Here is a 22,628-nt window from a genome sequence, read left to right on the forward strand (position 1 = left end):
TCACTACAACTTGAGACCATTGCTTCATGTTCTGTCATCTGCCACCACTGAGGACAGCCTAGCTCCATCCTCCCTCACTCTTCTCTTCTGCAGACTAAATAACCCCATTCCCTCAGCCTCTCCTTGCAAGTCATGTGCCCCAGCCCCCTAATCATTTTTGTTGCCCTCCGTTGGACTCTCTCCAATTTGTACACATCCCTTCTGTAGTGGGGGGAACCAAAACTGGACGCAATACTCCAGACGTGGCCTCACCAGTGCCAAATAGAGGGGAATAATCACTTCCCTTGATCGGTTGGCAATGCTCCAACTAATACAGCGCAATATGCCGTTGGCCTTCTTGGTAACAAGGGCACACTACTGACTCATATCCAGCTTCTCGCCCATTGTAATCCCCAGGTCCTTTTCTGAAAACTGCTGCTTAGCCAGTCGATCCCCAACCTAAAGAGTTTCTTTAGTCTCTCGCTGTAAGGCAGGTTTTCCTGACCTTGAATCATTTTTGTAGCTCTCTTCTGAACCCTTTCCAATTTGTCAACATCCTTTTGGAGGAGTGGACACCAGAACTGAACACACTATTCCAATAATGGAATCATTGATGCTGTATATAGAAGCAATGCCACCTCCCTGTTTCTACTTGATACTCCCCTCCACATACATTCAATGATCATATTTGCCCTCTTAGCTACAGCATCTTTACTGACTGCATCCCATACCAGCCTTTCCATGATTTTGACCGGGATCAACATCAGGCTAGCCAGCCTATGACCGGGGACATACTGTTTATTCTTTTAAAATATTGGCACAACATTGGATATTTTCTAGTCCACTGGACTAGACTCTTCCCCAGTGTTCCAAGATTTAATAAAAAACATTAATGGTTCAGAGAACTCCTTAGCTGATTCTTTTAACATTCTTAGATACAACTTATCTGGTCCTGCTGATTTAGAAATCTAACTTGAAAAGATGCTGTTTAACATCCTCCCTAATTACTGACAGAATAGAAATTATTTCAGTAATCAGTATATCATCCCGCTTCTTGCCAAATATTTAATGAACCCATGTGTCTTGTCTACATCATGTCTGACAATCTAGTATTGGATTTATACCATTGCTAAGATTTCATTTACCCTGTGCTTTTGCCACTCCCAGTGACTCATCTGTAGAACCCCCTGAGCCAACTGTGAGTTGCTCTGTGACCACCCTTCTGTCTGTCCCCCCACATTCTATTTCAGCGACTCACCTGCAGTATCTGCTGCTCCAGCTGTGAGTTGCCCTTGCACAGGTGCATGATGTGTTGCAGCAGTAGCTTTACACTCTCGGTTTTCCCTGCACCACTCTCTCCGCTGTCAAAAAAGAGCAGAGGGTGAGGACAGGAAACTCTACCACCACTAGGAGGCAGCTGCTGTTCCCCTTATGCCTCAGTGCATCTCCCCTTTCTCTGAACCAACACCCCCGCCCCCCCCATGTACCAACACTACTGCACAGCTCCAGGTGCCTCCTACTGGCAGTGCCCACATTAGCACTACCTTGACCCATCCCCTCCAGCAACAGGTTCTATAGGGCACTGATCCCCTAGTAAGCCTCCACACACAGTGTAGCAATTTAACACCCTCGACTTGAGATTCTTCCCTGATCCTAGGGATGGCAGGGTCTTACCCACACTGACATTGTCTCCCACCTATCTGTGAACTTGACCCACTGGGCAGCCCCTTAAGCAGGGGAGCCAAAAGGAATTTCTTAGTGTCCCCAGCTCTTGGCAAAGAGGGAGGAATGACCTTGAAAGGCACCTGTCTCACTGAATCCTTCACATATACTAGGCATTCCCTCCCCTCCCCACCCTTACAAGCAGAACTCGTCCCACTGCTTCCATGTCCTTAATTGGGCTGTGGTCCCGTGACAGCACATGTGCACTAAGACTTCATCCTGTGTGAAGATCTGCCAGTCACAGAGCAGAAGCAGGAAATAGCGCACATACTCCAAAGGGCAGGACTGTTTACACACCTGGGCACTGCACTTTGTGTCCCAGGTGTGGCTTCTGCTCTGCAGCTCTCTGTGGCTACAGGGTGTAGTGGAGGGGAGATGTACAGTCTACTGGAGTGCTGGGACAAGCAGACTCCTGGGATTCAGGTGGCGGGGGGCTGGTGACCTGAACTACTCTCTCTAAACAAGACATAGGACAGCAGCAAAGGAGAAAGGGAGACCATCTTGATTTGACATGCACCAGGCTGGACAGGAATCTAGGGTCAACACACAGCCAGGTGGTTGGGTATTGCTCTGGTATGTGGGGGAGGGGTATAGTGTGCCAGTTTGGCACTCAGCAAGGAGGAAAAGTCCCAGCCTTCTGTTATTGGGTTACAGAGACACACCAGCTTCCAAAAGGGCGTTGTGACCCACCCAGACTTTCACTGGATGCTCATGGCCTTACACAGTAATCACTAAACCCACCTTCTCTTTATGGTATTTCTAGGGCACTCATCATCTATGCACTTAAGCACTGAACAGCTACAAAGAAACTGAGGGCATTTAGTATCCCGTTATTATTTATATTGTGGCATTATCTAGGAACCCCAGTCATGGATCAGGGCCCCCAATGTGCTGGGTATCACACAAATATAGAATAAAAAGACAGAATGTAAGCTCTTGGAGTCAGGAACTATGTAATGCCTGCCCTCCCCCAGGTCGCAGGGTTGGGGCAGCTGGTTAGTTTTAATGGGAGCCACGGCTGAGGAAAGGCTCTATAGGTCTCAACACTGCCCTCTGACAGGGAGTTCCATCACCAGACCCTGCTGCTGAGATAACTCTGTCCCCTGTATTGTGCACGCTGAATACAGCTACCTGAGGCTTTCTCCCAGTTGGCCAGGTCCTAGAGCAAAAGCATATTAAGGCGAGGACTTAATTTAGCTTTGACACCAGCAGGAATGGAGACAGTGGAATTCAGAGAACAGGGCAATGTGATCATATCTACCTTTGTTACTTAGGAGATGGCTGTTACGCAATGCGCCAGCTGAAGTCTCTGACACACATTTGCATTGGAACCCAGCAGAGTGAGTTGCAGTGACTAATCTGGGTAGTGAGGAATGTACAGATCACAGAGGCCATGCTATTTCCTGGTCAGTTAAAGATGGGACCTCTCATTTGTGTGACAATCTGTATGCCCAGAAGCAATGGAATAAAACATTGCCCCAATACTAGCTGCTACTTCGACGGGCTATGTGTAAGGCTGCAAATCATTCACGGAGGTCATGGAAGTCACGGCTTCTCTTACTTTCCGTGACCTCTGAATTTTGCAGTGCTGGTGCAGCTGACCCCAGGACCACACCGGCAGCTGGGGAAGCCCCGGGGCCAGCCGCACCAGCCACTGCTCTGGTCCCCAGCGCTGCCCTGGAGCAATGTCCAGGACAAGAGGCGGTGGGGCCCCAGGGCCCCAGGCTGTCCTCCGCCCAGACCAGCATTGGCAGGGCCCTGGGCCCTCCCTGCCCAGACCACCAGTGGAGGCGGTGGGGCCCCAGGCTGTCCCCCACTCGTACTGGTGGCGGTGACAGGGGGACCCGGGGCCACCCCCTGCAGCAGCGGCTGGGAGCCCTGGGCCAGGCCGGGCCGCTCCCCGCAGCAGTCTTCTGGAACACCCCCCTCCCAGCAGGTAAGATTTAGTCACAGGTATTTTTAGTAAAAGTCATGGACAGGTCACAGGGCCGTGACTTTTTCTTTATTGCCTGTGACCTGTCCATGACTTTTACTAAAACTACCCATGACTAAAACGTAGCCTTAGCTATGTGTAGTAAGGGTGCCTTCCCTTCCCCCTTCCCCAGATCTTTATTCACACTAAGTGTTCTCAGTTATTGCCTTTGCTGTTTGCAGATAACGCAAACCATGAACTTCCTGTTGTAGCACTGGAGAAGCTAGTTAATAACCTGATATATATGATATGATTAAGGCCCTACCAAATTCACCATCCATTTTGGTCAATTTCACGGTCATAGGATTTTTAAAATCGTACATTTCATTATTTCAGCCATTTAAATCTGAAATTTCATGGTGTTGTAAATTGTAGAGGTCCTGACCCAAAAAAGTTGGAGGAGTGGGGGGTGGGGCGGAACCACAAAGTTTTGTGCGGGGGACTGCAATACTGCTAACCTTACTTCTGCACCACAGCTGGTGGCAGCGCTGCCTTCAGAGTTGGGCAGATGGAGAGTGGCGGCTGCTGGTCAGGAGCCCTGCTCTGAAGGCAGAGTCACCATCAGCACCAGCACAGAAGTAAGGATGGCATGATATGGTATTGCCAACCTTACTTCTGCGCTGCTGATTGAAGAGCTGGGCCCTCAGTCAGCAGCTGTGTTCCCTCAGTTGTGCCCAAGGGGCTTTTGCCTCCAGCTGGTTCCCTCAGTGGAACTGTACAGTTCCACTAAGTCTAATGATGACATCATGGGATTCCCTGTTTATCATGTCAGGGTTCCACAGCAAATTCACTCCTTTTATAAGGAGTTATACTGCCCATTGCTGTAGTGTCTAGAGCACCCTAGGTCAATTAGATCTCCATAGCCAGGTCTCTAAAGGGCTCGGGGGTGGGGATGAGGAAGTGGTTTCTGCTCTTCTTCCTTCCTTGACTCTGTGGTTATAGGAGCCTCAACTTTGGGAATAAGGTTTTATTTTGTTTTTTTAATCCTCATTATACTAGTTACAGTAGGAGCTGCTTTTCCCAAAGAGGAAGCACCTACAGCAAACTTCGAAGTGGGTCAGACTCCCAATTAGCTCAATCTCCACACTGAACTGCCTCACCCAAAAATATTTACTTCCATCTCTCATGCACTTCACCATGGGCTTTGGCAGCTGTATTGCTCCAGAAAAACAGTGCCCTCAAATAGGTTGTGGATGGAGATGCGTTTGCAAATTAAGCTTGGTCCTGAACCACTGAGGACACTGAATATCAGAACCTCAAACAAGCAATGGAAGAAGACTGGGAAACAGCTGAGGGATCAGAGCACAGGTGTAAAGTATTTGCAGCACCCCATCCCATTGAGAAGGCAGGGAGCTGGATTTTGCACATCACTTCCATCTCTGCATTGTTTCTATAGATACAGCGAGTTACAGTTATCCAATCTGAAGGTGACAACAAGCAAATCACTGTAGCCAGGTCCTTGTCTGGAAAGAAAGGGTGAGTTTCCTATTAGTATTTCTCACCACTGATGTACCTAATTGTCCAGGCACAAACTCCAAGAGCTGCCATCCATTCTCTAACTCGGAGCCTGATAATATTTATTACCCAAGTGATCTGTGATCCCAAAGCATGTCTGCCCCAGACACACATTCTTTCTCTGTCATTTCTTCTCCCTGTAAGCATTGTTCAATAAGACATCTGGCCAAAACCCCAGGCCATCATCATACTGGGGCTCCCTTCAATTTTTGCAGAATTTAATACTGGATATTAGGAAAATCTATTTCACTAGGAGGGTGGTGAAGCACTGGAATGGGTTACCTAGGGAGGTGGTGAAATCTCCATCCTTAGAGGTTCATAGAATCATAGAATATCAGGGTTGGAAGGGTCTGCAGGAGGTCATCTAGTCCAACCCTCTGCTCAAAACAGGACCAATTCCCAACTAAATCATCCCAACCAGGGCTTTGTCAAGCCTGACCTTAAAAGCCTCTAAGGAAGGATATTCCACCACCTCCCTAGGTAACCCATTCCAGTGCTTCACCACCCTCCTAGTGAATTTCCCCCCCCCCAATATACAACATAGACCTCCCCCACTGCAACTTGAGACCATTGCTCCTTGTTCTGTCATCTGTCACCACTGAAAACAGTCTAGATCCATCCTCTTTGGAACCCCCCTTCAGATAACTGAAAACAGCTATCAAATCCCCCTCATTCTTCTCTTCTGCAGACTGAACAATCCCAGTTCCCTCAGCCTCTCCTCATAACTCATGTGCTCCAGCCCCCTAATCATTTTTGTTGCCCTCCGCTGGACTCTTTCCAATTTTTCCACATCCTTCTTGTAGTTTGGGGCCCAGTACTGGACACAGTACTCCAGATGAGGCCTCACCAATGTCGAATAGAGGGGAATGATCACGTCCCTCCATCTGCTGGCAATGCCCCTACTTATACAGCCCAAAATGCCATTAGCCTTCTTGGCAACAAGGGCACACTGGCAACTCATATCCAGCTTCTTGTCCACTGTAACCCCCTAGGTCCTTTTCTGCGGAACTGCTGCCTAGCCACTCGGTCCCTAGTTTGTAGCAGTGCATGGGATTCTTCCTTCCTAAGTGCAGGACTCTGCACTTGTCCTTGTTGAATCTCATCAGATTTCTTTTGGTCCAATCCTCTAATTTGTCTAGGTCCCTCTGTATCCTATCCCTACCCTCCAGCGTATCCACTACTCCTCCCAGTTTAGTGTCATCTGCAAACTTGCTGAGGGTGCAGTCCACGCCATCCTCCAAATCATTAAGGCAGGTTTTTAAGGCCTGGCTTGACAAAGCCCTGGCTGGGATGATTTAGTTGGAGTTGGTCCTGCTTTGAGCTGGGGGTTGGACGAGATGACGTCTTGAGGTCTCGACCAACCATAATCTTCTATGATTCTATGACTCTGAGCTCACTGCCCCTGTAGTCAACTCTTAAGAAAGGAATGGGAAGGGCAAAGGGTGGGTATGTGGGAAGACACCTTACAGCTTCTGTTTCAACCACCATAATAAGCACTTCAATGGATTCCAGCAAGAGGCCTTTGGTCTTCATTCCCCCTTCTTTAAACACCAGTTTAATAAGCAACAGAGGGTCCTGTGGCACCTTTGAGACTAACAGAAGTACTGGGAGCATAAGCTTTCGTGGGTAAGAACCTCACTTCTTCAGATGTTGCTTTTTACAGATTCAGACTAACACGGCTACCCCTCTGATACAGTTTAATAAGGGCACTGGCCACAGACTAGAAGGTGCAAAGTTGATAGTTCCATCTTGTCTGCTTTCCCTGTCAATGATGCTGGTCTGACAAGACCATACTGTCCCACGATATGGAGACCTACGAATATTTTGAATTGTTTTCTCTTACCTGATGACGATACACTGGTTCTGAGATCCTGTTGTCAGATGCCCCAGCATGGCCTGGTATGCTCTGTCAGCAATAGCAAAGATGTGGGGGGGTAGGGTGCCCTTGTCATGGTTCTGATATTTCTCGGATACCTAGGAGCAGGGGGAGAATTCAATTAAAGTGAAATACCAGAACAGTTCATAGACTCATAGACTTTAAGGTCAGAAGGGACCATTATGATCATCTGGTCTGACCCCCTGCATGCTGCAGGCCGCAAGACCCTTCCCTGGACTCTGCCGTTGAAGTCCCCAATCCTGTGTTTTAGTGACTTCAATCGGCTGAGACCCTCCTGCTAGTGATCCCTGCCCCATGCTGCGGAGGAAGGTGAAAAACCTCCAGAGGCTCAGCCAATCTACCCTGGAGGAAAATTCCTTCCCGACCCCAAATATGTCGATCAGTAATACCCCGAGCATATAGGCAAGAGTTAGGGGACAGGGGGTAAATTCTCCCCTCCTCACTTCGGCTAGGCACTGAGACAAGGGAGGGAGAAGCCATCAGAGTTGTTGGTTTCTTTTTTTCAATATGTAGTTTAGATTACATTTTCCAGGGTTTGATAGAGCATATCAAACAATACACCATATGTCAGATGAAGATTTCCAGAAACATAACGCGCCCCGGAACCCCATGCCGCTGCCCTGCTTAGGACCTTTGCAATAAGCCAGAAGGTTATCTCTGTTCTTGAGCATTTGTGGGGAGGAGGGCGAGGGTAGGATGTAAACAGTAGGTATGACATGAGGGTTGCTGCAAGCAGGATTGTTTTTTACTACTGGATGGTCAGTTCAATGAGTACATTGTAGATTTAAAACTGTCTAAAATATTTTTTGTTTGTTTCAAATAGGATGAAGCACCTAGAACCATGGGTGATATAGAGAAATCAAAACATAGCTGACAAAATCCATATAAGACTTACTACATTTTGAAAAAAATAGGACCTCAAAAGTACATGGAAAAGCCTCCTACAAAAGCCCAACTAGTCATATTCCTTATGGGTAACAATGTAACTTCACAGGGAAGTAATGTGATTCAAACATCAAGAGCAAAGTGTGCACAACTCTGTTCCCTTGTCTGGCCCGCCCCCCGCGGAAGGCCACCTGCACCTCCCCCCACCAGGCCTACACCAGCAGGAGACACCACACACTCATGCTACTCACACCATACACTGGAATGAGGGGACACTTACTGGTTTCTCGTAGAGCGGAAGACTCTGGAACGGGTTCACCGCAATCAGAATGTCCCCAATATATGTCTGATGTAAATGGAAAATTCCCACCAACCAGATAAGCAAACATTGCACAGTGCCCCATGGACCCCTTGCACTACACTACTGAGGAGTGGCGAGGAAACCATGTCCCATGGGGTCTCCCTCCCCAACTTCCCCAGTGTCCCACGGGGTCTCCCACCCAACACGTCTCCAGTGTTCCCCTGGGTCTCCCTCCAACACCAGACACAGTACTTAATTTGTAATGAAAGAGGTACCCCAGGGCTCAAGCATTTTTTTTATTTGCATAATTGAGTCTGCAAGCATAGGGGTGCTGGGGCTCAGCCTGGCAGCACAAATTAAGCACTGCCCACACGCTCCTGGTGTCCCGACACCCCCCAATCACCCGCGGGGTCACCTACTCCCCCATCCCTGGAGTCCCTCCCTCTCACACACAGTGTCACACGATGTCCTGCGGGGTCCCTCAGCCCCCTTACCCACTTCCAGCGTCCCGTGGGCTCAGTCGCCCGCCCCGCACCTCCGCCTGGTGTCCCGCGGGGGTCCCTTCTCCCACCCTCCAGTCATTTCCCAACGAGGGGAGACCCGACAGCAGACCCCCCCGGCCCCTCCAGGACGGCCCCGGCCCCGGCTCCCCCCTCACATAGACTCGCTGCTGCAGGAAGCGGCCGCTCAGATTCTGCAGCAACCTCGCCTCGTCCAGCTCCTCCAGGGCAGCCAGGTCATCGGTCCCGCCGCAGGTCAGCAGCCCCGGCTCCCCGGGAGGCACCATCCCAGCAAGCCTTGCCTCCGAGCCCGACCCGGCACCGAGAAGCGGCAGCCGCAAGCGAGCTTCCGCCCAGGAGCCTTCGAGACTCGCCCCCACTCAGCGTGTCAATCGGCCCCTCCCCCTCTCCTCCATTTCTGGCCCCCAGCCCCGCCCTGGGTCAGGCAGTTCCATCTCAGCCGAAACACGCCCCCCCCCCCCCCGCGCCATTCCGCCGGCCCGACAGCCAAGCTCTGCTGGACAACATGGTTTTCTCACCAAAAAGTCTCTAGGAGGCTACAGACTCCAGCTTGTATTTTCCACTCTGTGCATCCGGTGAAGTGGGTTCTAGCCCAGGAAAGCTTATGCTCAAATAAATTTCAGAGTAGCAGCCGTGTTAGTCTGTATCCGCAAAAAGAAGAACAGGAGTACTTGTGGCACCTTAGAGACTAACAAATTTATTAGAGCATAAGCTTTCGTGGACTACAGCCCACTTCTTCAGATGTGGGCTGTAGTCCACGAAAGCTTATGCTCTAATAAATTTGTTAGTCTCTAAGGTGCCACAAGTACTCCTGTTCTTCAAATAAATTTGTTAGTCTCTAAGGTGTCACAAGAACTCCTCGTTTTTGTCTGAGGAGTGACTCCCAGTCACCTGGCCACAGGGCAGTGAAGTCTGGGGTCCAGCTCTAACCACGACTTTCACATAATGGGGCTAAACTCCTAGAGTATCCCCACTACAGCCACTCTGCCCTCATAGGAGGGATCCCAGCACACGGCATAACCAGGGCAATTCCCTTTGTTCATAAAGATACAGAGAAGTTAAGCAACTCATGGTGCTACCTGAGCCAATGATCCCCAGACACAGCACCACCAGCGGAGCTGCAGGTAAAACTAGTTTAAAAAAAACTCTCTACCCTTGACAGATGGGTCACCATCTGCCTTGGAAGTATATTTTATATTTCTTCATGAGCCATCCTCACAGAGAAAGGATAGCTTTGTGTCTACACTCACACAAGGAAACACAGAACACCTTGTGCCAGAGTGCAACAATGTTAATTTCTACATATGCAGGACATAATCATAGAAGATTTGGGTTGGAAGAGATGCCAGGAGGTCATCTAGTCCAACCTCCTGCTCAAAGCAGGACCAATTTAGTTGGGGAGGCCAGGTCTTAGAAACCACTCCCTAGGTAACCCATTCCAGTGCTTCACCACCCTCCCAGTGAAATAGTGTTTCCTAATACCCCAACCTAGACCTCCCCCACTGCAACTTGAGACCATTACTCCTTGTTCTGTCATCTGCCACCACTGAGAACAGCCTAGCTCCATCCTCTTTGGAACCCCGCTTCAGGTAGTTGAAAGCAGTTATCAAATCCCCACCTCACTCTTCTTTTCTGCAGACTAAACAAGCCCAGTTCCCTCAGCCTCTCCTCATAAGTCATGTGCCTCAGCCCCCTGACCATTTTTGTTGCCCTCCGCTGGACTCCCTCCAATTTGTCCACATCTTTTTCGTAGTGGGGGGGCCCAAATCTGGACACAATACTCCAGATATGGCCTCACCAGTGCTGAATAGAGGGGAATAATCACTTCCCTCAATCTGCTGGCAATGCTCCTACTAATGCAGCCCAATATGCCGTTAGCCTTCTTGGGAACGAGAGCACACTGCTGACTCATATCCAGCTTCTCATCCACTGTAAACCCCAGGTCCTTTTCTGCAGAACTGCTGATTAGCCAGCAAAGGGGAAGACTAGTGTGTGAAAAGGCAAGTGATTGTGACTATCACTGTCTCGTTCCTTTGCCCTAGGGCAGTGCTCCCCAGATTTTTTAAAGCTATGAGCTTATCTACACAGTTTTTGTACTGCTTTAACTATATTGGTTTAGAAACTGATAATTAAGCAGTCTAACGCTTTAGTGTGGGGCACAATTGTAGTGGCATAAAGTGTATAGAACAGTCTTAACCCCAACTTCAAGAAAATTAAACAAATCATCCCTCCCCCCTTCAATTCTCTCATATGTTAAAAGCCTATCCAAAATGAGTGGTCACATGAAGTTCCTGCACATTTAAAAAAAACCTTGAAAAAGGCTAGGCTGCTGGTGTGCTGATACCACAGCTTATCACAATGTTGACTAACATTGTGTCATTGTTTCCTTGTACTGTCCTCTCAGTCCGTCTGTATTGGTCTGTTGTTGCTTGTAGGCTCTTTGTGCCTTTGTGTTCTGTGTTTGTACAGTGCCTAGAACAATAGGACTCTGGCCATAACTGGGGCGCTCCTAGGTACTCCAACACAAATAATAAATAAAAAAATCAGGGTTTCTTTTCACCCAATCCTCTAATTTGTCTAGGTCCCTCTGTATCCTGTCCCTACCCTCCAGCATATCTACCACTCCTCCCAGTTTAATGTCATCTGCAAACTTGCAGGATGTGGAAAAAGCTAATGTACTCAATGCTTTTTTTGCCTCTGTCTTCACAAACAAGGTCAGCTCCCAGACTGCTGCACTGGGCAGCACAGTATGGGGAGGAGGTGACCAGCCCTCTGTGGAGAAAGAAGTGGCTCGGGACTATAAGGTATCAATGTGAGATTTCGAAAGATAGCTAAAGCACTCAACCCAAGGTTTAAGAATCTGAAGTGCCTTCCAAAGTCTGACAGGGACAAGGTGTGGAGCATGCTTTTAAAGGTCTTAAAAAAGCAACACTCTGATGAGGAAACTACAGAACCCGAACCACCAAAAAAGAAAATCAACCTTCTGCTGATGGCATCTGACTCAGATAATGAAAATGAACATGCATTGGTCCGCACTGCTTTGGCTTGTTATCGAGCAGAAGCTGTCATCAGTATGGACACATGTCCCCTGGAATGGGGCTGAAGCATGAAGGGACATATGAATTTTTAGCGCATCTGGCACATAAATATCTTGTGATGCTGGCTACAACAGTGCCATGAGAATGCCTGTTCTCATTTTCAGGTGACATTGTAAACAAGAAGCAGGCAGCATTATCTCCTGCAAATGTGAACAAACTTGTTTGTCTGAGCGACTGCCTGAACAAGAAATAGGACTGAGTGGACTTGCAGGCTCTAAAGCTTTACTTTGTTTTATTTTTGAATGCAGGTTTTTTGTACATAATTCTACGTTTTAAATTCAGCTTTCATGATAAAGAGATTGCACTACAGTACTTGTATGAGGTGAATTGAAAAATACTATTTCTTTTGTTTTTTTTACAGTGCAAGTACTTGTAATCAATAATAATATACACTGATTTCAATTACAACACAGAATACAATATATATGAAAATGTAGAAAAACATCCAAAATATTTAATACATTTCAATTGGTATTCTATTGTTTAACAGTGCGATTAAAACTGCGATTAATCAACAGCCCTATAAATAATACCACTCTCTTCCCTCCTGTGGACGCATTTATGCCAGTATGGAAGTGCTCACACCTGTATAGCTATAGCTTATCCTAAACTAATTGTTTCAATTGTACTTTCCAGGAGGCACCATCCATTGTCCTCTTGGGCCGGCTGCTGCTTTCCTTTCTTCTCTTTCCCTCAGACTCATTTTTTAACATCTTTCACTTTATTCTTTCATCTTGACGCTGACCTCTCCCTCTCACGCCTGAACGATTTCTTAGATATTGCACTTCTTCCCCCCGCGACTCTCTCAGACCTCCTTTCCCGCCCTCGGCTCCCTAACCACCCCATTCCCCTACTGCTCCCCTCCGTCCGACCCTGCCCTTTCCCCGCCTCTGCGCCTCCCAGGCGGATGGGTCCTTCCTAGCCTTTCTGTGGGACGGCGGGGCAGAGAGAACAAACCCTGCAAGTGCCAAACCACGGGGACTCCCCAGTCCCCTCACCGCAAAACGGGTCCTCAGACCCGCCCCAAGGTCTCCCCTCGCCTCAGACCGGCCCCCGCCCGCGCCTCCCCTCGCCTCAGACCCCGTCCCCGTTATCTCCGCCCTCCGCTCCCTTTGCCGCCCGTCCCTCTCTGGCCTGGCCTGGCCTGGCCCCCCAAGTCTCCCCAGGCCCGGCGTTCGCGAGCCCGATCCCGAGCCGAGCTCGAGCTCGAGCTGGGAAGCGCCAAACAGCCCGACCTGGCCGCGAGCCGGCGGGGCGGGGCGGAGCGAGGCGCTGTCCCCGCGCAGGCCAGGGGCGGCAGGGAGGAGGGGCTCTGCCCGCCGTGGCCACGCCCCCTGGGCTCGCGCGGCAGCTGCCGTTTGAATGCTGGGCGGGGCGGGGCGGCTCTGGCCGGGACTCGTGTTACTGGCTGGGGCCCAGCGAGCGCAGGTAATGGGGCGCCGGGGGTCCCCAGGGGTCGGCTTCACTCCCTCGGAGCCGCGCCCTCCTGAGGGCCCGAGGGTGATGCAATCTGTGCCAGGCCAACACGCGGGGGCTGTGCCGTGGTCCCGTCGGTGTGGGAGAGCCGGTGGGGGCCGAGGGTAGGGGCGCTCCCCCCTGTACGGGGGCAGGGAGCGGCAGGGCCGTGTGCTGTCCCGTTGTACGTGGGGGACACGGCTGTGCTCCCCCCATTCTGTGTGTGGGTGTCGGGGGAGCGAGCCAGAGTCATGCGCTGTCCTGTGGGGTGGGGGACAGAGGCTTTGTTCTGATGTATTGTGTGCGCGCGTGTGGAGGGGCAGGCGGACCATGTGCTCTGCTGTTGTACTTTGTTGTGGGGGGAGAGGGAGAGCTGTGTTGGGGGGAGGACTGGGAGAAATCACTATAGGCGTTTATCCACAGTCACAATCATTGGGTCACAGTGGGAAGGATTGACTCTGTGGTCCAGTCCTCCTGCTCCAATTGCTCTTTCATTATTTATCCACAATGGAACAGCTTCAGCTGGAGAGATGGAGGCAGCCCCACATCAGAGTATCCCATAGGTCAGTGGTCAGAGGATTCTCCTGAGAGGGAGATGCCCTATTCAAATCTTTTATCCCTTTCTGGTAGCTGGGGCTCCCACATCTCAGGTGAGTGCTCTAACCACTAGGCAAAAAGTTATATGGGAACTACCACCACATCCTACTCCTGGATTTGAAAGGGACCCACCTGATATCCTTGTGGATCTGCGCCCTAATCACTACTTGTGCCTCCCAGCATGCTGTAAGAGTCCAATATCAAGATGACAAAAAACATGGTTAAATGGAGTATGGCTCTAGTATTTCAGAGAAATGTCCACATTTATCTTACTGCATGCAGATGGAAAGGATTGCCCTTAGCTACAGCTGCTACCTGCACATGCAGCATCAGCCAGAGGTCTCTCCAGCCTTCTAAATTATGAGTATTATTCACAGATGGCAGCCATATTCCCTCAACCAGAGATCTTGATATCATTCTTGCTATTTATTACACTTGCTTCCCCTACCCTCATCCCTTCCCTGCATCAGCAATATTGAGGGAGACCCTGTGGGGCTTGTGTGGAGGATAGGTACTGTGCCCCTATACATTTCTGTTCTATACCCAGCCCAACTTTTCATCCTTTCTCCCTAACATCCCAAACTTCCATCTCTGTAACATCTCATATTCCTCTCTAAGGTGTCATCTTTCTCCATCATATCCCTCTCTCTGCCTCTTCATTTTCAACTTAGAATCATAGAATATCAGGGTTGGAAGGGACCTCAGGAGGTCATCTAGTCCAACCCCCTGCTCAAAGCAGGACCTACCCCAACTAAATCATCCCAGCCAGGGCTTTGTCAAGCCTGACCTTAAAAACCAATAAGGAAGGAGATTCCACCACCTCCCTAGGTAACCCATTCCAGTGCTTCACCACCCTCCTAATGAATTTTTTTTCCTAATATCCAACCTAAACCTCCCTCACTGCAACTTGAGACCATTACTCCTTGTTCTGTCATCTGGTACCACTGAGAGCATTCTAGATCCATCCTCTTTGGAACCCCCTTTCAGGTAGTTGAAAGCAGCTATCAAATCCCCCTTCATTCTTCTTTTCTGCAGACTAAATAATCCCAGTTCCCTCAGCCACTCCTCATAAGTCATATGCTCCAGACCCCTAATCATTTTTGTTGCCCTCTGTTGGACTCTTTCCAATTTGTCCACATCCTTCTTGTAGTGTGGGGCCCAAAACTGGACACAGTACTCCAGATGAGGCCTCACCAATGTCGAATAGAGGGGAAAGATCACGCCCCTCGATCTGCTGGCAATGCCCTACTTATACAGCCCAAAATGCCGTTAGCCTTCTTGGCAACAAGGGCACACTGTTGACTCATATCCAGTTTCTCGTCCACTGTAACCCCTAGGTCCTTTTCTGCGGAACTGCTGCCTAGCCATTCGGTCCCTAGTCTATAGCAGTGCATGAACTGGGATTGTTTAGTCTCCAGAAGAGAAGAATGAGGGGGGATTTGATAGCAGCCTTCAACTACCTGAAGGGGGGTTCCAAAGAGGATGGAGCTCGGCTGTTCTCAGTGGTGGCAGATGACAGAACAAGGAGCAATGGTCTCAAGTTGCAGTGGGGGAGGTCCAGGTTGGATATCAGGAAAAACTATTTCACTAGGAGGGTGGTGAAACACTGGAATGCGTTACCTAGGGAGGTGGTGGAGTCTCCTTCCTTGGAGGTTTTTAAGGCCCGGCTTGACAAAGCCCTGGCTGGGATGATTTAGCTGGGAATTGGTCCTGCTTTGAGCAGGGGGTTGGACTAGATGACCTCTTGAGGTCCCTTCCAACTCTGATATTCTATGATTCTATGGGATTCTTCCATCCTAAGTGCAGGACTCTGCACTTGTCTTTGTTGAACCTCAAGAGGTTTCTTTTCTCCCAATCCTCTAATTTGTCTAGGTCCCTCTGTATCCTATCCCTACCCTCCAGTATATCTACCACTTGTCCCAGTTAGGTGTCATCTGCAAACCTCCTGAGAGTGCAATCCACGCCATCCTCCAGATCATTAATGAAGATATTGAACAAAACTGGCCCCAGGACTGACTTTTAGGGCACTCCGCTTGATACCGGCTGCCAACTAGACATGGAGCCATTGATCACTACCCGTTGAGCCTGACGATCTAGCCAGCTTTTTATCCACCTTATAGTCCATTCATCCAATCCATACTTCTTTAACTTGTTGGCAAGAATACTGTGGGAGACCGTATCAAAAGCTTTGCTAAAGTCAAGGAATAACACGTCCACTGCTTTCACCTCATCCACGGACCCAGTTATCTCCTCATAGAAGGCAATTAGGTTAGTCAGACATGACTTGCCCTTGTTGAATCCATGCTGACTATTCCTGATCACTTATAGATTCATAGATTCTAGGACTGGAAGGGACCTCGAGAGGTCATCGAGTCCAGTCCCCTGCCCTCATGACAGGACCAAATACTGTCTAGACCATCCCTGATAGACATTTATCTAACCTACTTTTAAATATCTCCAGAGATGGAGATTCCACAACCTCCCTAGGCAATTTATTCCAGTGTTTAATGACCCTGACAGTTAGGAACTTTTAGGAACTTTCCTCCTAAGTACTTCAGAATTGATTCCTTGAGGACCTGCTCCATGATTTTTCCAGGAATTGAGGTGAGGCTGACTGGCCTGTACTTCCCCAGATCCTCCTCCTTCCCTTTTTTAAAGATGGGCACTACATTAGCCTTTTTCCAGTCATCCGGGACCTCCCCCGATCACCATGAGTTTTCAAAGATAATGGCCAATGGCTCTGCAATCACATCCGCCAACTCCTTTAGCACCCTCGGATACAGCGCATCTGGCCCCATGGATTAGTGATCATTCAGCTTTTCTAAATAGTCCTGAACCACTTCTTTCTCCACAGAGGGCTGGTCACCTTCTCCCTATGCTGTGCTGCCCAGTGCAGTAGTCTGGAAGCTGACCTTGTTTGTGAAGACAGAGGCAAAAAAAGCATTGAGTACATTAGCTTTTTCCACATCCTCTGTCACTAGGTTGCTTCCCCCATTCAGTAAAGGGCCCACACTTTCCTTGACTTTCTTTTTGTTGCTAACATACCTGAAGAAACCCTTCTTGTTACTCTTAACATCTCTTGCTAGCTGCAACTCCCAGTGTGATATGGCCTTCCTGATTTCACTCCTGCATGCTGGAGCAATATTTTTATACTCCTCCCTGGTCATTTGTCCAATCTTCCACTTCTTGTGAGTTTCTTTTTTGTGTTTAATATCAGCAAGGATTTCTCTGTTAAGCCAAGCTGGTCGCCTGCCATATTTACTATTCTTTCTACACATCGGGATGGTTTGTTCCTGCAACCTCAATAAGGATTCTTTAAAATACAGCCAACTCTCCTGAACTCCTTTCCCCTTCATGTTGTTCTCCCGGCGGATCCCGCCCATCAGTTCCCTGAGGGAGTCAGTCTGCTTTTCTGAAGTCCAGGGTCCATATACTGCTGCTGTCCTTTCTTCCTTGTGTCAGGATCCTGAACTTGACCATTTCATGGTCACTGCCTCCCAGGTTCCCATCCACTTTTGCTTCCCCCTACTAATTCTTCCCGGTTTGTGAGCAGCAGGTCAAGAAGAGCTCTGCCCCTAGTTGGTTCCTCCAGCACTTGCACCAGGAAATTGCCCCCCCCTACATTTTCCAAAAAAATCCTGGATTGTCTGTGCACCGCTGTATTGCCATCACATTGAATGTACTTCCCCATGTTATGGGTATGTCTACGCTACGGGATTAATCCGAATTTACAGAATTCAAATTTTGGAAACAGATTGTATAAAGTTGAATGTATGCGGCCACACTAAGCACATTAATTCGGCGGTGTGCGTCCATGTACCGGGGCTAGCGTTGATTTCTGGAGTGTTGCACTGTGGGTAGTCAAGTATCAGAGGGGTAGCCGTGTTAGTCTGAATCTGTAAAAAGCAACAGAGGGTCCTGTGGCACCTTTGAGACTAACAGAAGTATACTTCTGTTAGTCTCAAAGGTGCCACAGGACCCTCTGCACTGTGGGTAGCTATCCCATAGTTCCCGCAGTCTCCTCCGCCCATTGGAATTCTGGGTTGAGATCCCAATGCCTGATGGGGCTAAAAACATTGTCGCGGGTGGTTCTTGGTACATCCCCCGCTCCCCCTCCAGGGAAGCAACGGCAGACAACCGTTTTGCACCTTTTTCCTGGGTGAACAGTGTAGACGCCATACCATGGCAAGCATGGAGCCCGCTCAGCTCAAGACAGCAGTCATGAACATTGTAAACACCTCGCGTGTTATCGTGCAGTTTATGCTGAACCAGAACCTGCAAAACCAGGCAGCGAGGAGTAGGCTATGGCAGCGCGGCGGCGAGAGTGATGAGGACATGGACATGGAATTCCATCAAACCAGGGGTCCCGGTGCTTTGGAGATCATGCTGTTAATGGGGCAGGTTATAGCCGTGGAATGCAGATTCTGGGCCCGGGAAACGAGCACAGAGTGGTGGGACCGCATAGTGTTGCAGGTGTGGGACGATTCCCAGAGGCTGCGAAACTTTCGCATGCGTAAGGGCACTTTCATGGAACTTTGTGACTTGCTTTCCCCTGTCCTGAAGCGCCAGAATACCAAGATGAGAGCAGCCCTCACAGTTGAGAAGCGAGTGGCGATAGCCCTGTGGAAGCCTGCAACGCCAGACAGCTAATGGTCAGTTGGGAATCAATTTGGAGTGGGCAAATCTACTGTGGGGGCTGCTGTGATGCAAGTAGCCAAAGCAATCACTGAGCTGCAGCTACGAAAGGTAGTGACTCTGGGAAATGTGCAGGTCATAGTGGATGGCTTTGCTGCAATGGGATTCCCTAACTGTTGTGGGCTGATAGATGGAACCCATATCCCTATCTTGGCACCGGAGCACCAAGGTACCCAGTACATAAACTGCAAGGGGTACTTTTCAATGGTGCTGCAAGCACTTGTGGATCACAAGGGACATTTCACCAACATCAACGTGGGCTGGCCGGGAAGAGTTCATGATGCTCGCGTCTTCAGGAACACTACTCTGTTTAAATGGCTGCAGCAAGGGACTTACTTCCTGGACCAGAAAATAACCGTTGGGGATGTTGAAATGCCTATAGTTATCCTTGGGGACCCAGCCTACCCCTTAATGCCATGGCTCATGAAGCCATACACAGGCAGCCTGGACAGGAGTCAGGAGCTCTTCAACTACAGGCTGAGCAAGTGCAGAATGGTGGTAGAATGTGCATTTGGACGTTTAACAGGTCGCTGGCGCTCGTTACTGACTTGGTCAGACCTCAGCCAAACCAATATCCCCATTGTTATTGCTGTGTGCTCCACAATCTCTGTGAGAGTAAGGGGGAGACCTTTATGGCGGGGTGGGAGGCTGAGGCAAATCGCCTGGCTGCTGATTATGCACAGCCAGGCACCAGGGCGATTAGAATATCACACCAGGAAGCGCTGCGCATCAAAGAAGCTTTGAAAACCAGTTTCATGACTGGCCAGGCTATGGTATGAAAGTTCTGTTTTTTGAAAACCCGCCCCCTTGATTGACTCATTCTTTGTAAGCAAACCACCCTCCCCCCTTAAATCACAGCTTGCTTTTAAAGGAAATAAAGTCACTATTGTTTAAAAATCATGTATTCTTTATTAATTGATTATAAACATAGGGAGAGAACCGACAAGGTAGCCCGGGTGGGGTTTGGGAGGAGGATAGGAGGGAAGTAAAAGGCCACTGAAAAAATTCAATATAATGACAGCCTTTTCGTTGGGCTGTCCACTGGGGTGGACTGAGAGGGTGCACGGAGCCTCCCCCCCCCCCCCCCCCCCGCGTTCTTACACGTCTGGGTGAGGAGGCTATGGAACATGGTGAGGAGGGAGGGAGGTTATACAGCGGCTGCAGTGGCACTCTGTTATCCTGCTGCCGTTCCTGAAGCTCCACCAGATGCCGGAGCATGTCCGTTTGATCACGCAGCAGCCCCAGCGTTGCAGCCTGCCACCTCTCATCTCGAGCGTCCCTCATGACCTCAAGTTCACTGGCATCTTTCCTGTACTTAGATACCGTGTCCTTCCACTCATTCAAATGAGCTCTTTCATTGCGGGTGCATTCCATTATTTCCGAGAACATCTCATCTCACGTCCTCTTTCTCCGCCGCCTTATCTGAGATAGCCTTTGGGACGGAGGAGGGAGGCTTGAAAAATTTGCAGCTGCTGGAGGGATGGAAAAAAGGAGAGAAGTTTTTAGATAGATACATTTTACACAACAATGCTTATACTCTTTCACAGTGAACAACACTATTCACATTACATAGCACATGTGATTTCAGTACAAGGTCACATTTTGCATCTTAATATTGAGTGCCTGTGGCTTTGGTGTTAGAGATCACAGACGCAGGTCCGGGCAACAGAATTCAGCTTGCATGCGGCCATGGTAAGCCATTGTCTTTCGGCTTCTGCGCCCTCCTTTCCCACATACCAAGCAAAGCTCATTGACTGCTGCGGTTTTCCTGTTAACCTTCAGCAGCAGAAAACAAACTAACCCCCCCACTCCAATTCTCTGGGATGATCGCTTTATCCCTCCCCCCACCGCGTGGCTGGTACCAAGTCCCCCGCCCCTCCCGCGCTTGGCTAACAGCAGGGAAGGATTTCTTTTCAGCCACAGGCAAATAGCCCAGTAGGAACGGCCACCTCTGTCCCCTTAATTAAATTCCCGTATTTCAACCAGGTTACCATGAGCGATATCACTCTCCTGAGGATTACATAGCGAGATAAAGAACGGATGTTGCTTGAATGCCAGCAAACATCGGGACCATACACTGCCAGACCTTGTCATGCAATGATACCAGATTACTTGCTACTAGCATGGCGTGGTCAAGTGTCCTACCATGGAGGACAGAATAAGGCTGCACTACCCAGAAACCTTCTGCAAAGGCTTTTGGAGTACCTTCAGGAGAGCTTCATGGAGATGTCCCTGGAGGATTTCCGCTCCATCCACAGACACGTTAACAGACTTTTCCAGTAGCTGTACTGGCCGCGAATGCATCCCAAGTCCTCAGGGCAAATTAATCATTAAAAAACGCTTGCTTTTAAACCATGTCTTATATTTTAAAAGGTAAACTCACCTGAGGTCCCTTCCATGGGGTCATGGTCTTGGGTACTGGCTTGGGAGGGCACTTCAGTCAGGCTGAGAAAAAGATCCTGGCTGTTGGGGAGAACGGAGTGCTGTGTGCTCTCTGCAAGCTCCTCCTCCTCTTCCCCGTCTGCAGAATCCTCAGGTGTGGCTGATGAGATTACCCCTGCCTCGGAATCCACGTTTAGAGGTGGGGTAGTGGTGGCGGCTCCCCCCAGAATTCCATGCAGCTCAGCGTAGAAGTGGCATGTCTGCGGCTGTGATCCGGAGCGACCGTTTGCCTCCTTTGTTTTCTGATAGGCTTGTCTGAGCTCTTTGACTTTCACGCAGCACTGCTCTGAGTCCCTATTGTGGCCTCTCTCCATCATGCCCTTGGAGATTTTTTCAAAAGTTTTGGCATTTCGTCTTTTCGAATGAAGTTCTGCTAGCACTGAATCCTCTCCCCATATAGCGATCAGATCTATTACCTCCCGTACGGTCCATGCTGGTGCTCTTTTTCGATTATCAGCCTGCATGGTTACCTGTGCTGATGAGCTCTCTGTGGTCACCTGTGCTCTCCTGTGCTGGGCAAATAGGAAATGAAGTTCAAATGTTCGCAGGGCTTTTCCTGTCTACCTGGCCAGTGCATCTGAGTTCAGATTGCTGTCCAGAGCGGTCACAATGGTGCACTGTGGGATAGCTCCCGGAGGCCAATACCATCGAATTGCGGCCACACTAACCCTAATTCGAAATGACAATATCGATTTTGGCGCTACTCCGATCGTCAGGGAGGAGTACAGAAATTGATTTTAAGAGCCCTTTATATTGAAATAAATGGCTTCGTTGTGTGGACGGGTGCAGGGTTAATTCGATTTAACGCTGCTAAATTTGAATTAAAGTCATAGTGTAGAACAGGCCTAAGTATTCTCACACCTCTTGTCAAATTGTCTGTAATGGGCTATCTTGATTATCACTACAAAAGTTTTTTCTCTTAATTAATTAGCCTCTTAGAGTTGGTAGGACAACTCCCACCTTTTCATGTTCTCTGTATGTGCATATAGATCTCCTCACTATATGTTACATTCTATGCATCCGATGAAGTGGGCTGTAGCCCATGAAAGCTTATGCTGAAATAAATTTGTTAATCTCCAAGGTGCCACAAGTACTCCTGTTGTTTTTGCAGATACAGACTAACATGGCTGCTACTCTGAAACTTAATCCAGAGACTCTCAGGTTTTTCTGCAGTTTCATACCGGAGCTCTGAGCAGTCATACTGCTCTCTTACGTACAATGCAAATACTGCTCTCTTACATACAATGTAATCCCTCAGTTTTCCATTGCAATAACTTTATATTATATCAACGTTTTTGAGCGCTATTTAGACTTTAGTAAGTTGCTTGAGTTCGTTTTTTGTGGCTTTATGATTATAAGGATGTGATTATAAGGACTATAATGATTGGCATTATATATGGAATAATGATTATAAGGATGTGATAAGGAAAAACTATTTCACTAGGAGGGTGGTGAAACACTGGAATGGGTTACCTAGGGAGGTAGTGGAATCTCCATCCTTAGAGGTTTTTAAGGTCTGGCTTGACAAAGCCCTGGCAGGGGTGATTTA

General features: G+C 49.0%; 2 protein-coding genes across 3 annotated transcripts in view; one reads left to right on the top strand and one right to left on the bottom strand.

Annotated features, from left to right (window-relative positions):
* LOC128839162 (myosin-IIIb-like) overlaps positions 1 to 9,133 on the bottom strand; it is a 127,541-nt gene extending 118,408 nt beyond the window's left edge. Inside the window, exons 1-4 of the mRNA XM_054031895.1 lie at positions 8,930 to 9,133; positions 8,251 to 8,316; positions 7,032 to 7,162; positions 1,238 to 1,340 (exon numbers count right to left, since the gene is read on the bottom strand). Of these exons, the coding sequence (XP_053887870.1) occupies positions 1,238 to 1,340; positions 7,032 to 7,162; positions 8,251 to 8,316; positions 8,930 to 9,058 (429 nt within the window). The 5' untranslated portion in view covers positions 9,059 to 9,133. The remainder of the gene's footprint in view (positions 1 to 1,237; positions 1,341 to 7,031; positions 7,163 to 8,250; positions 8,317 to 8,929) is intronic.
* A 4,134-nt stretch (positions 9,134 to 13,267) lies between these two features.
* Positions 13,268 to 22,628, top strand: part of ARHGEF39 (Rho guanine nucleotide exchange factor 39) — a 94,514-nt gene continuing 85,153 nt past the window's right edge. The window contains exon 1 of one of the 2 annotated variants that reach the window (XM_054031898.1): positions 13,268 to 13,318. The gene's annotated coding sequence lies outside the window, so the exon portion shown is untranslated. The remainder of the gene's footprint in view (positions 13,319 to 22,628) is intronic. The other variant, XM_054031896.1, reaches the window with a different exon arrangement.

The sequence above is a fragment of the Malaclemys terrapin genome, chromosome 6, assembly GCF_027887155.1.
Source record: "Malaclemys terrapin pileata isolate rMalTer1 chromosome 6, rMalTer1.hap1, whole genome shotgun sequence".
Taxonomy (NCBI): domain Eukaryota; kingdom Metazoa; phylum Chordata; order Testudines; family Emydidae; genus Malaclemys; species Malaclemys terrapin.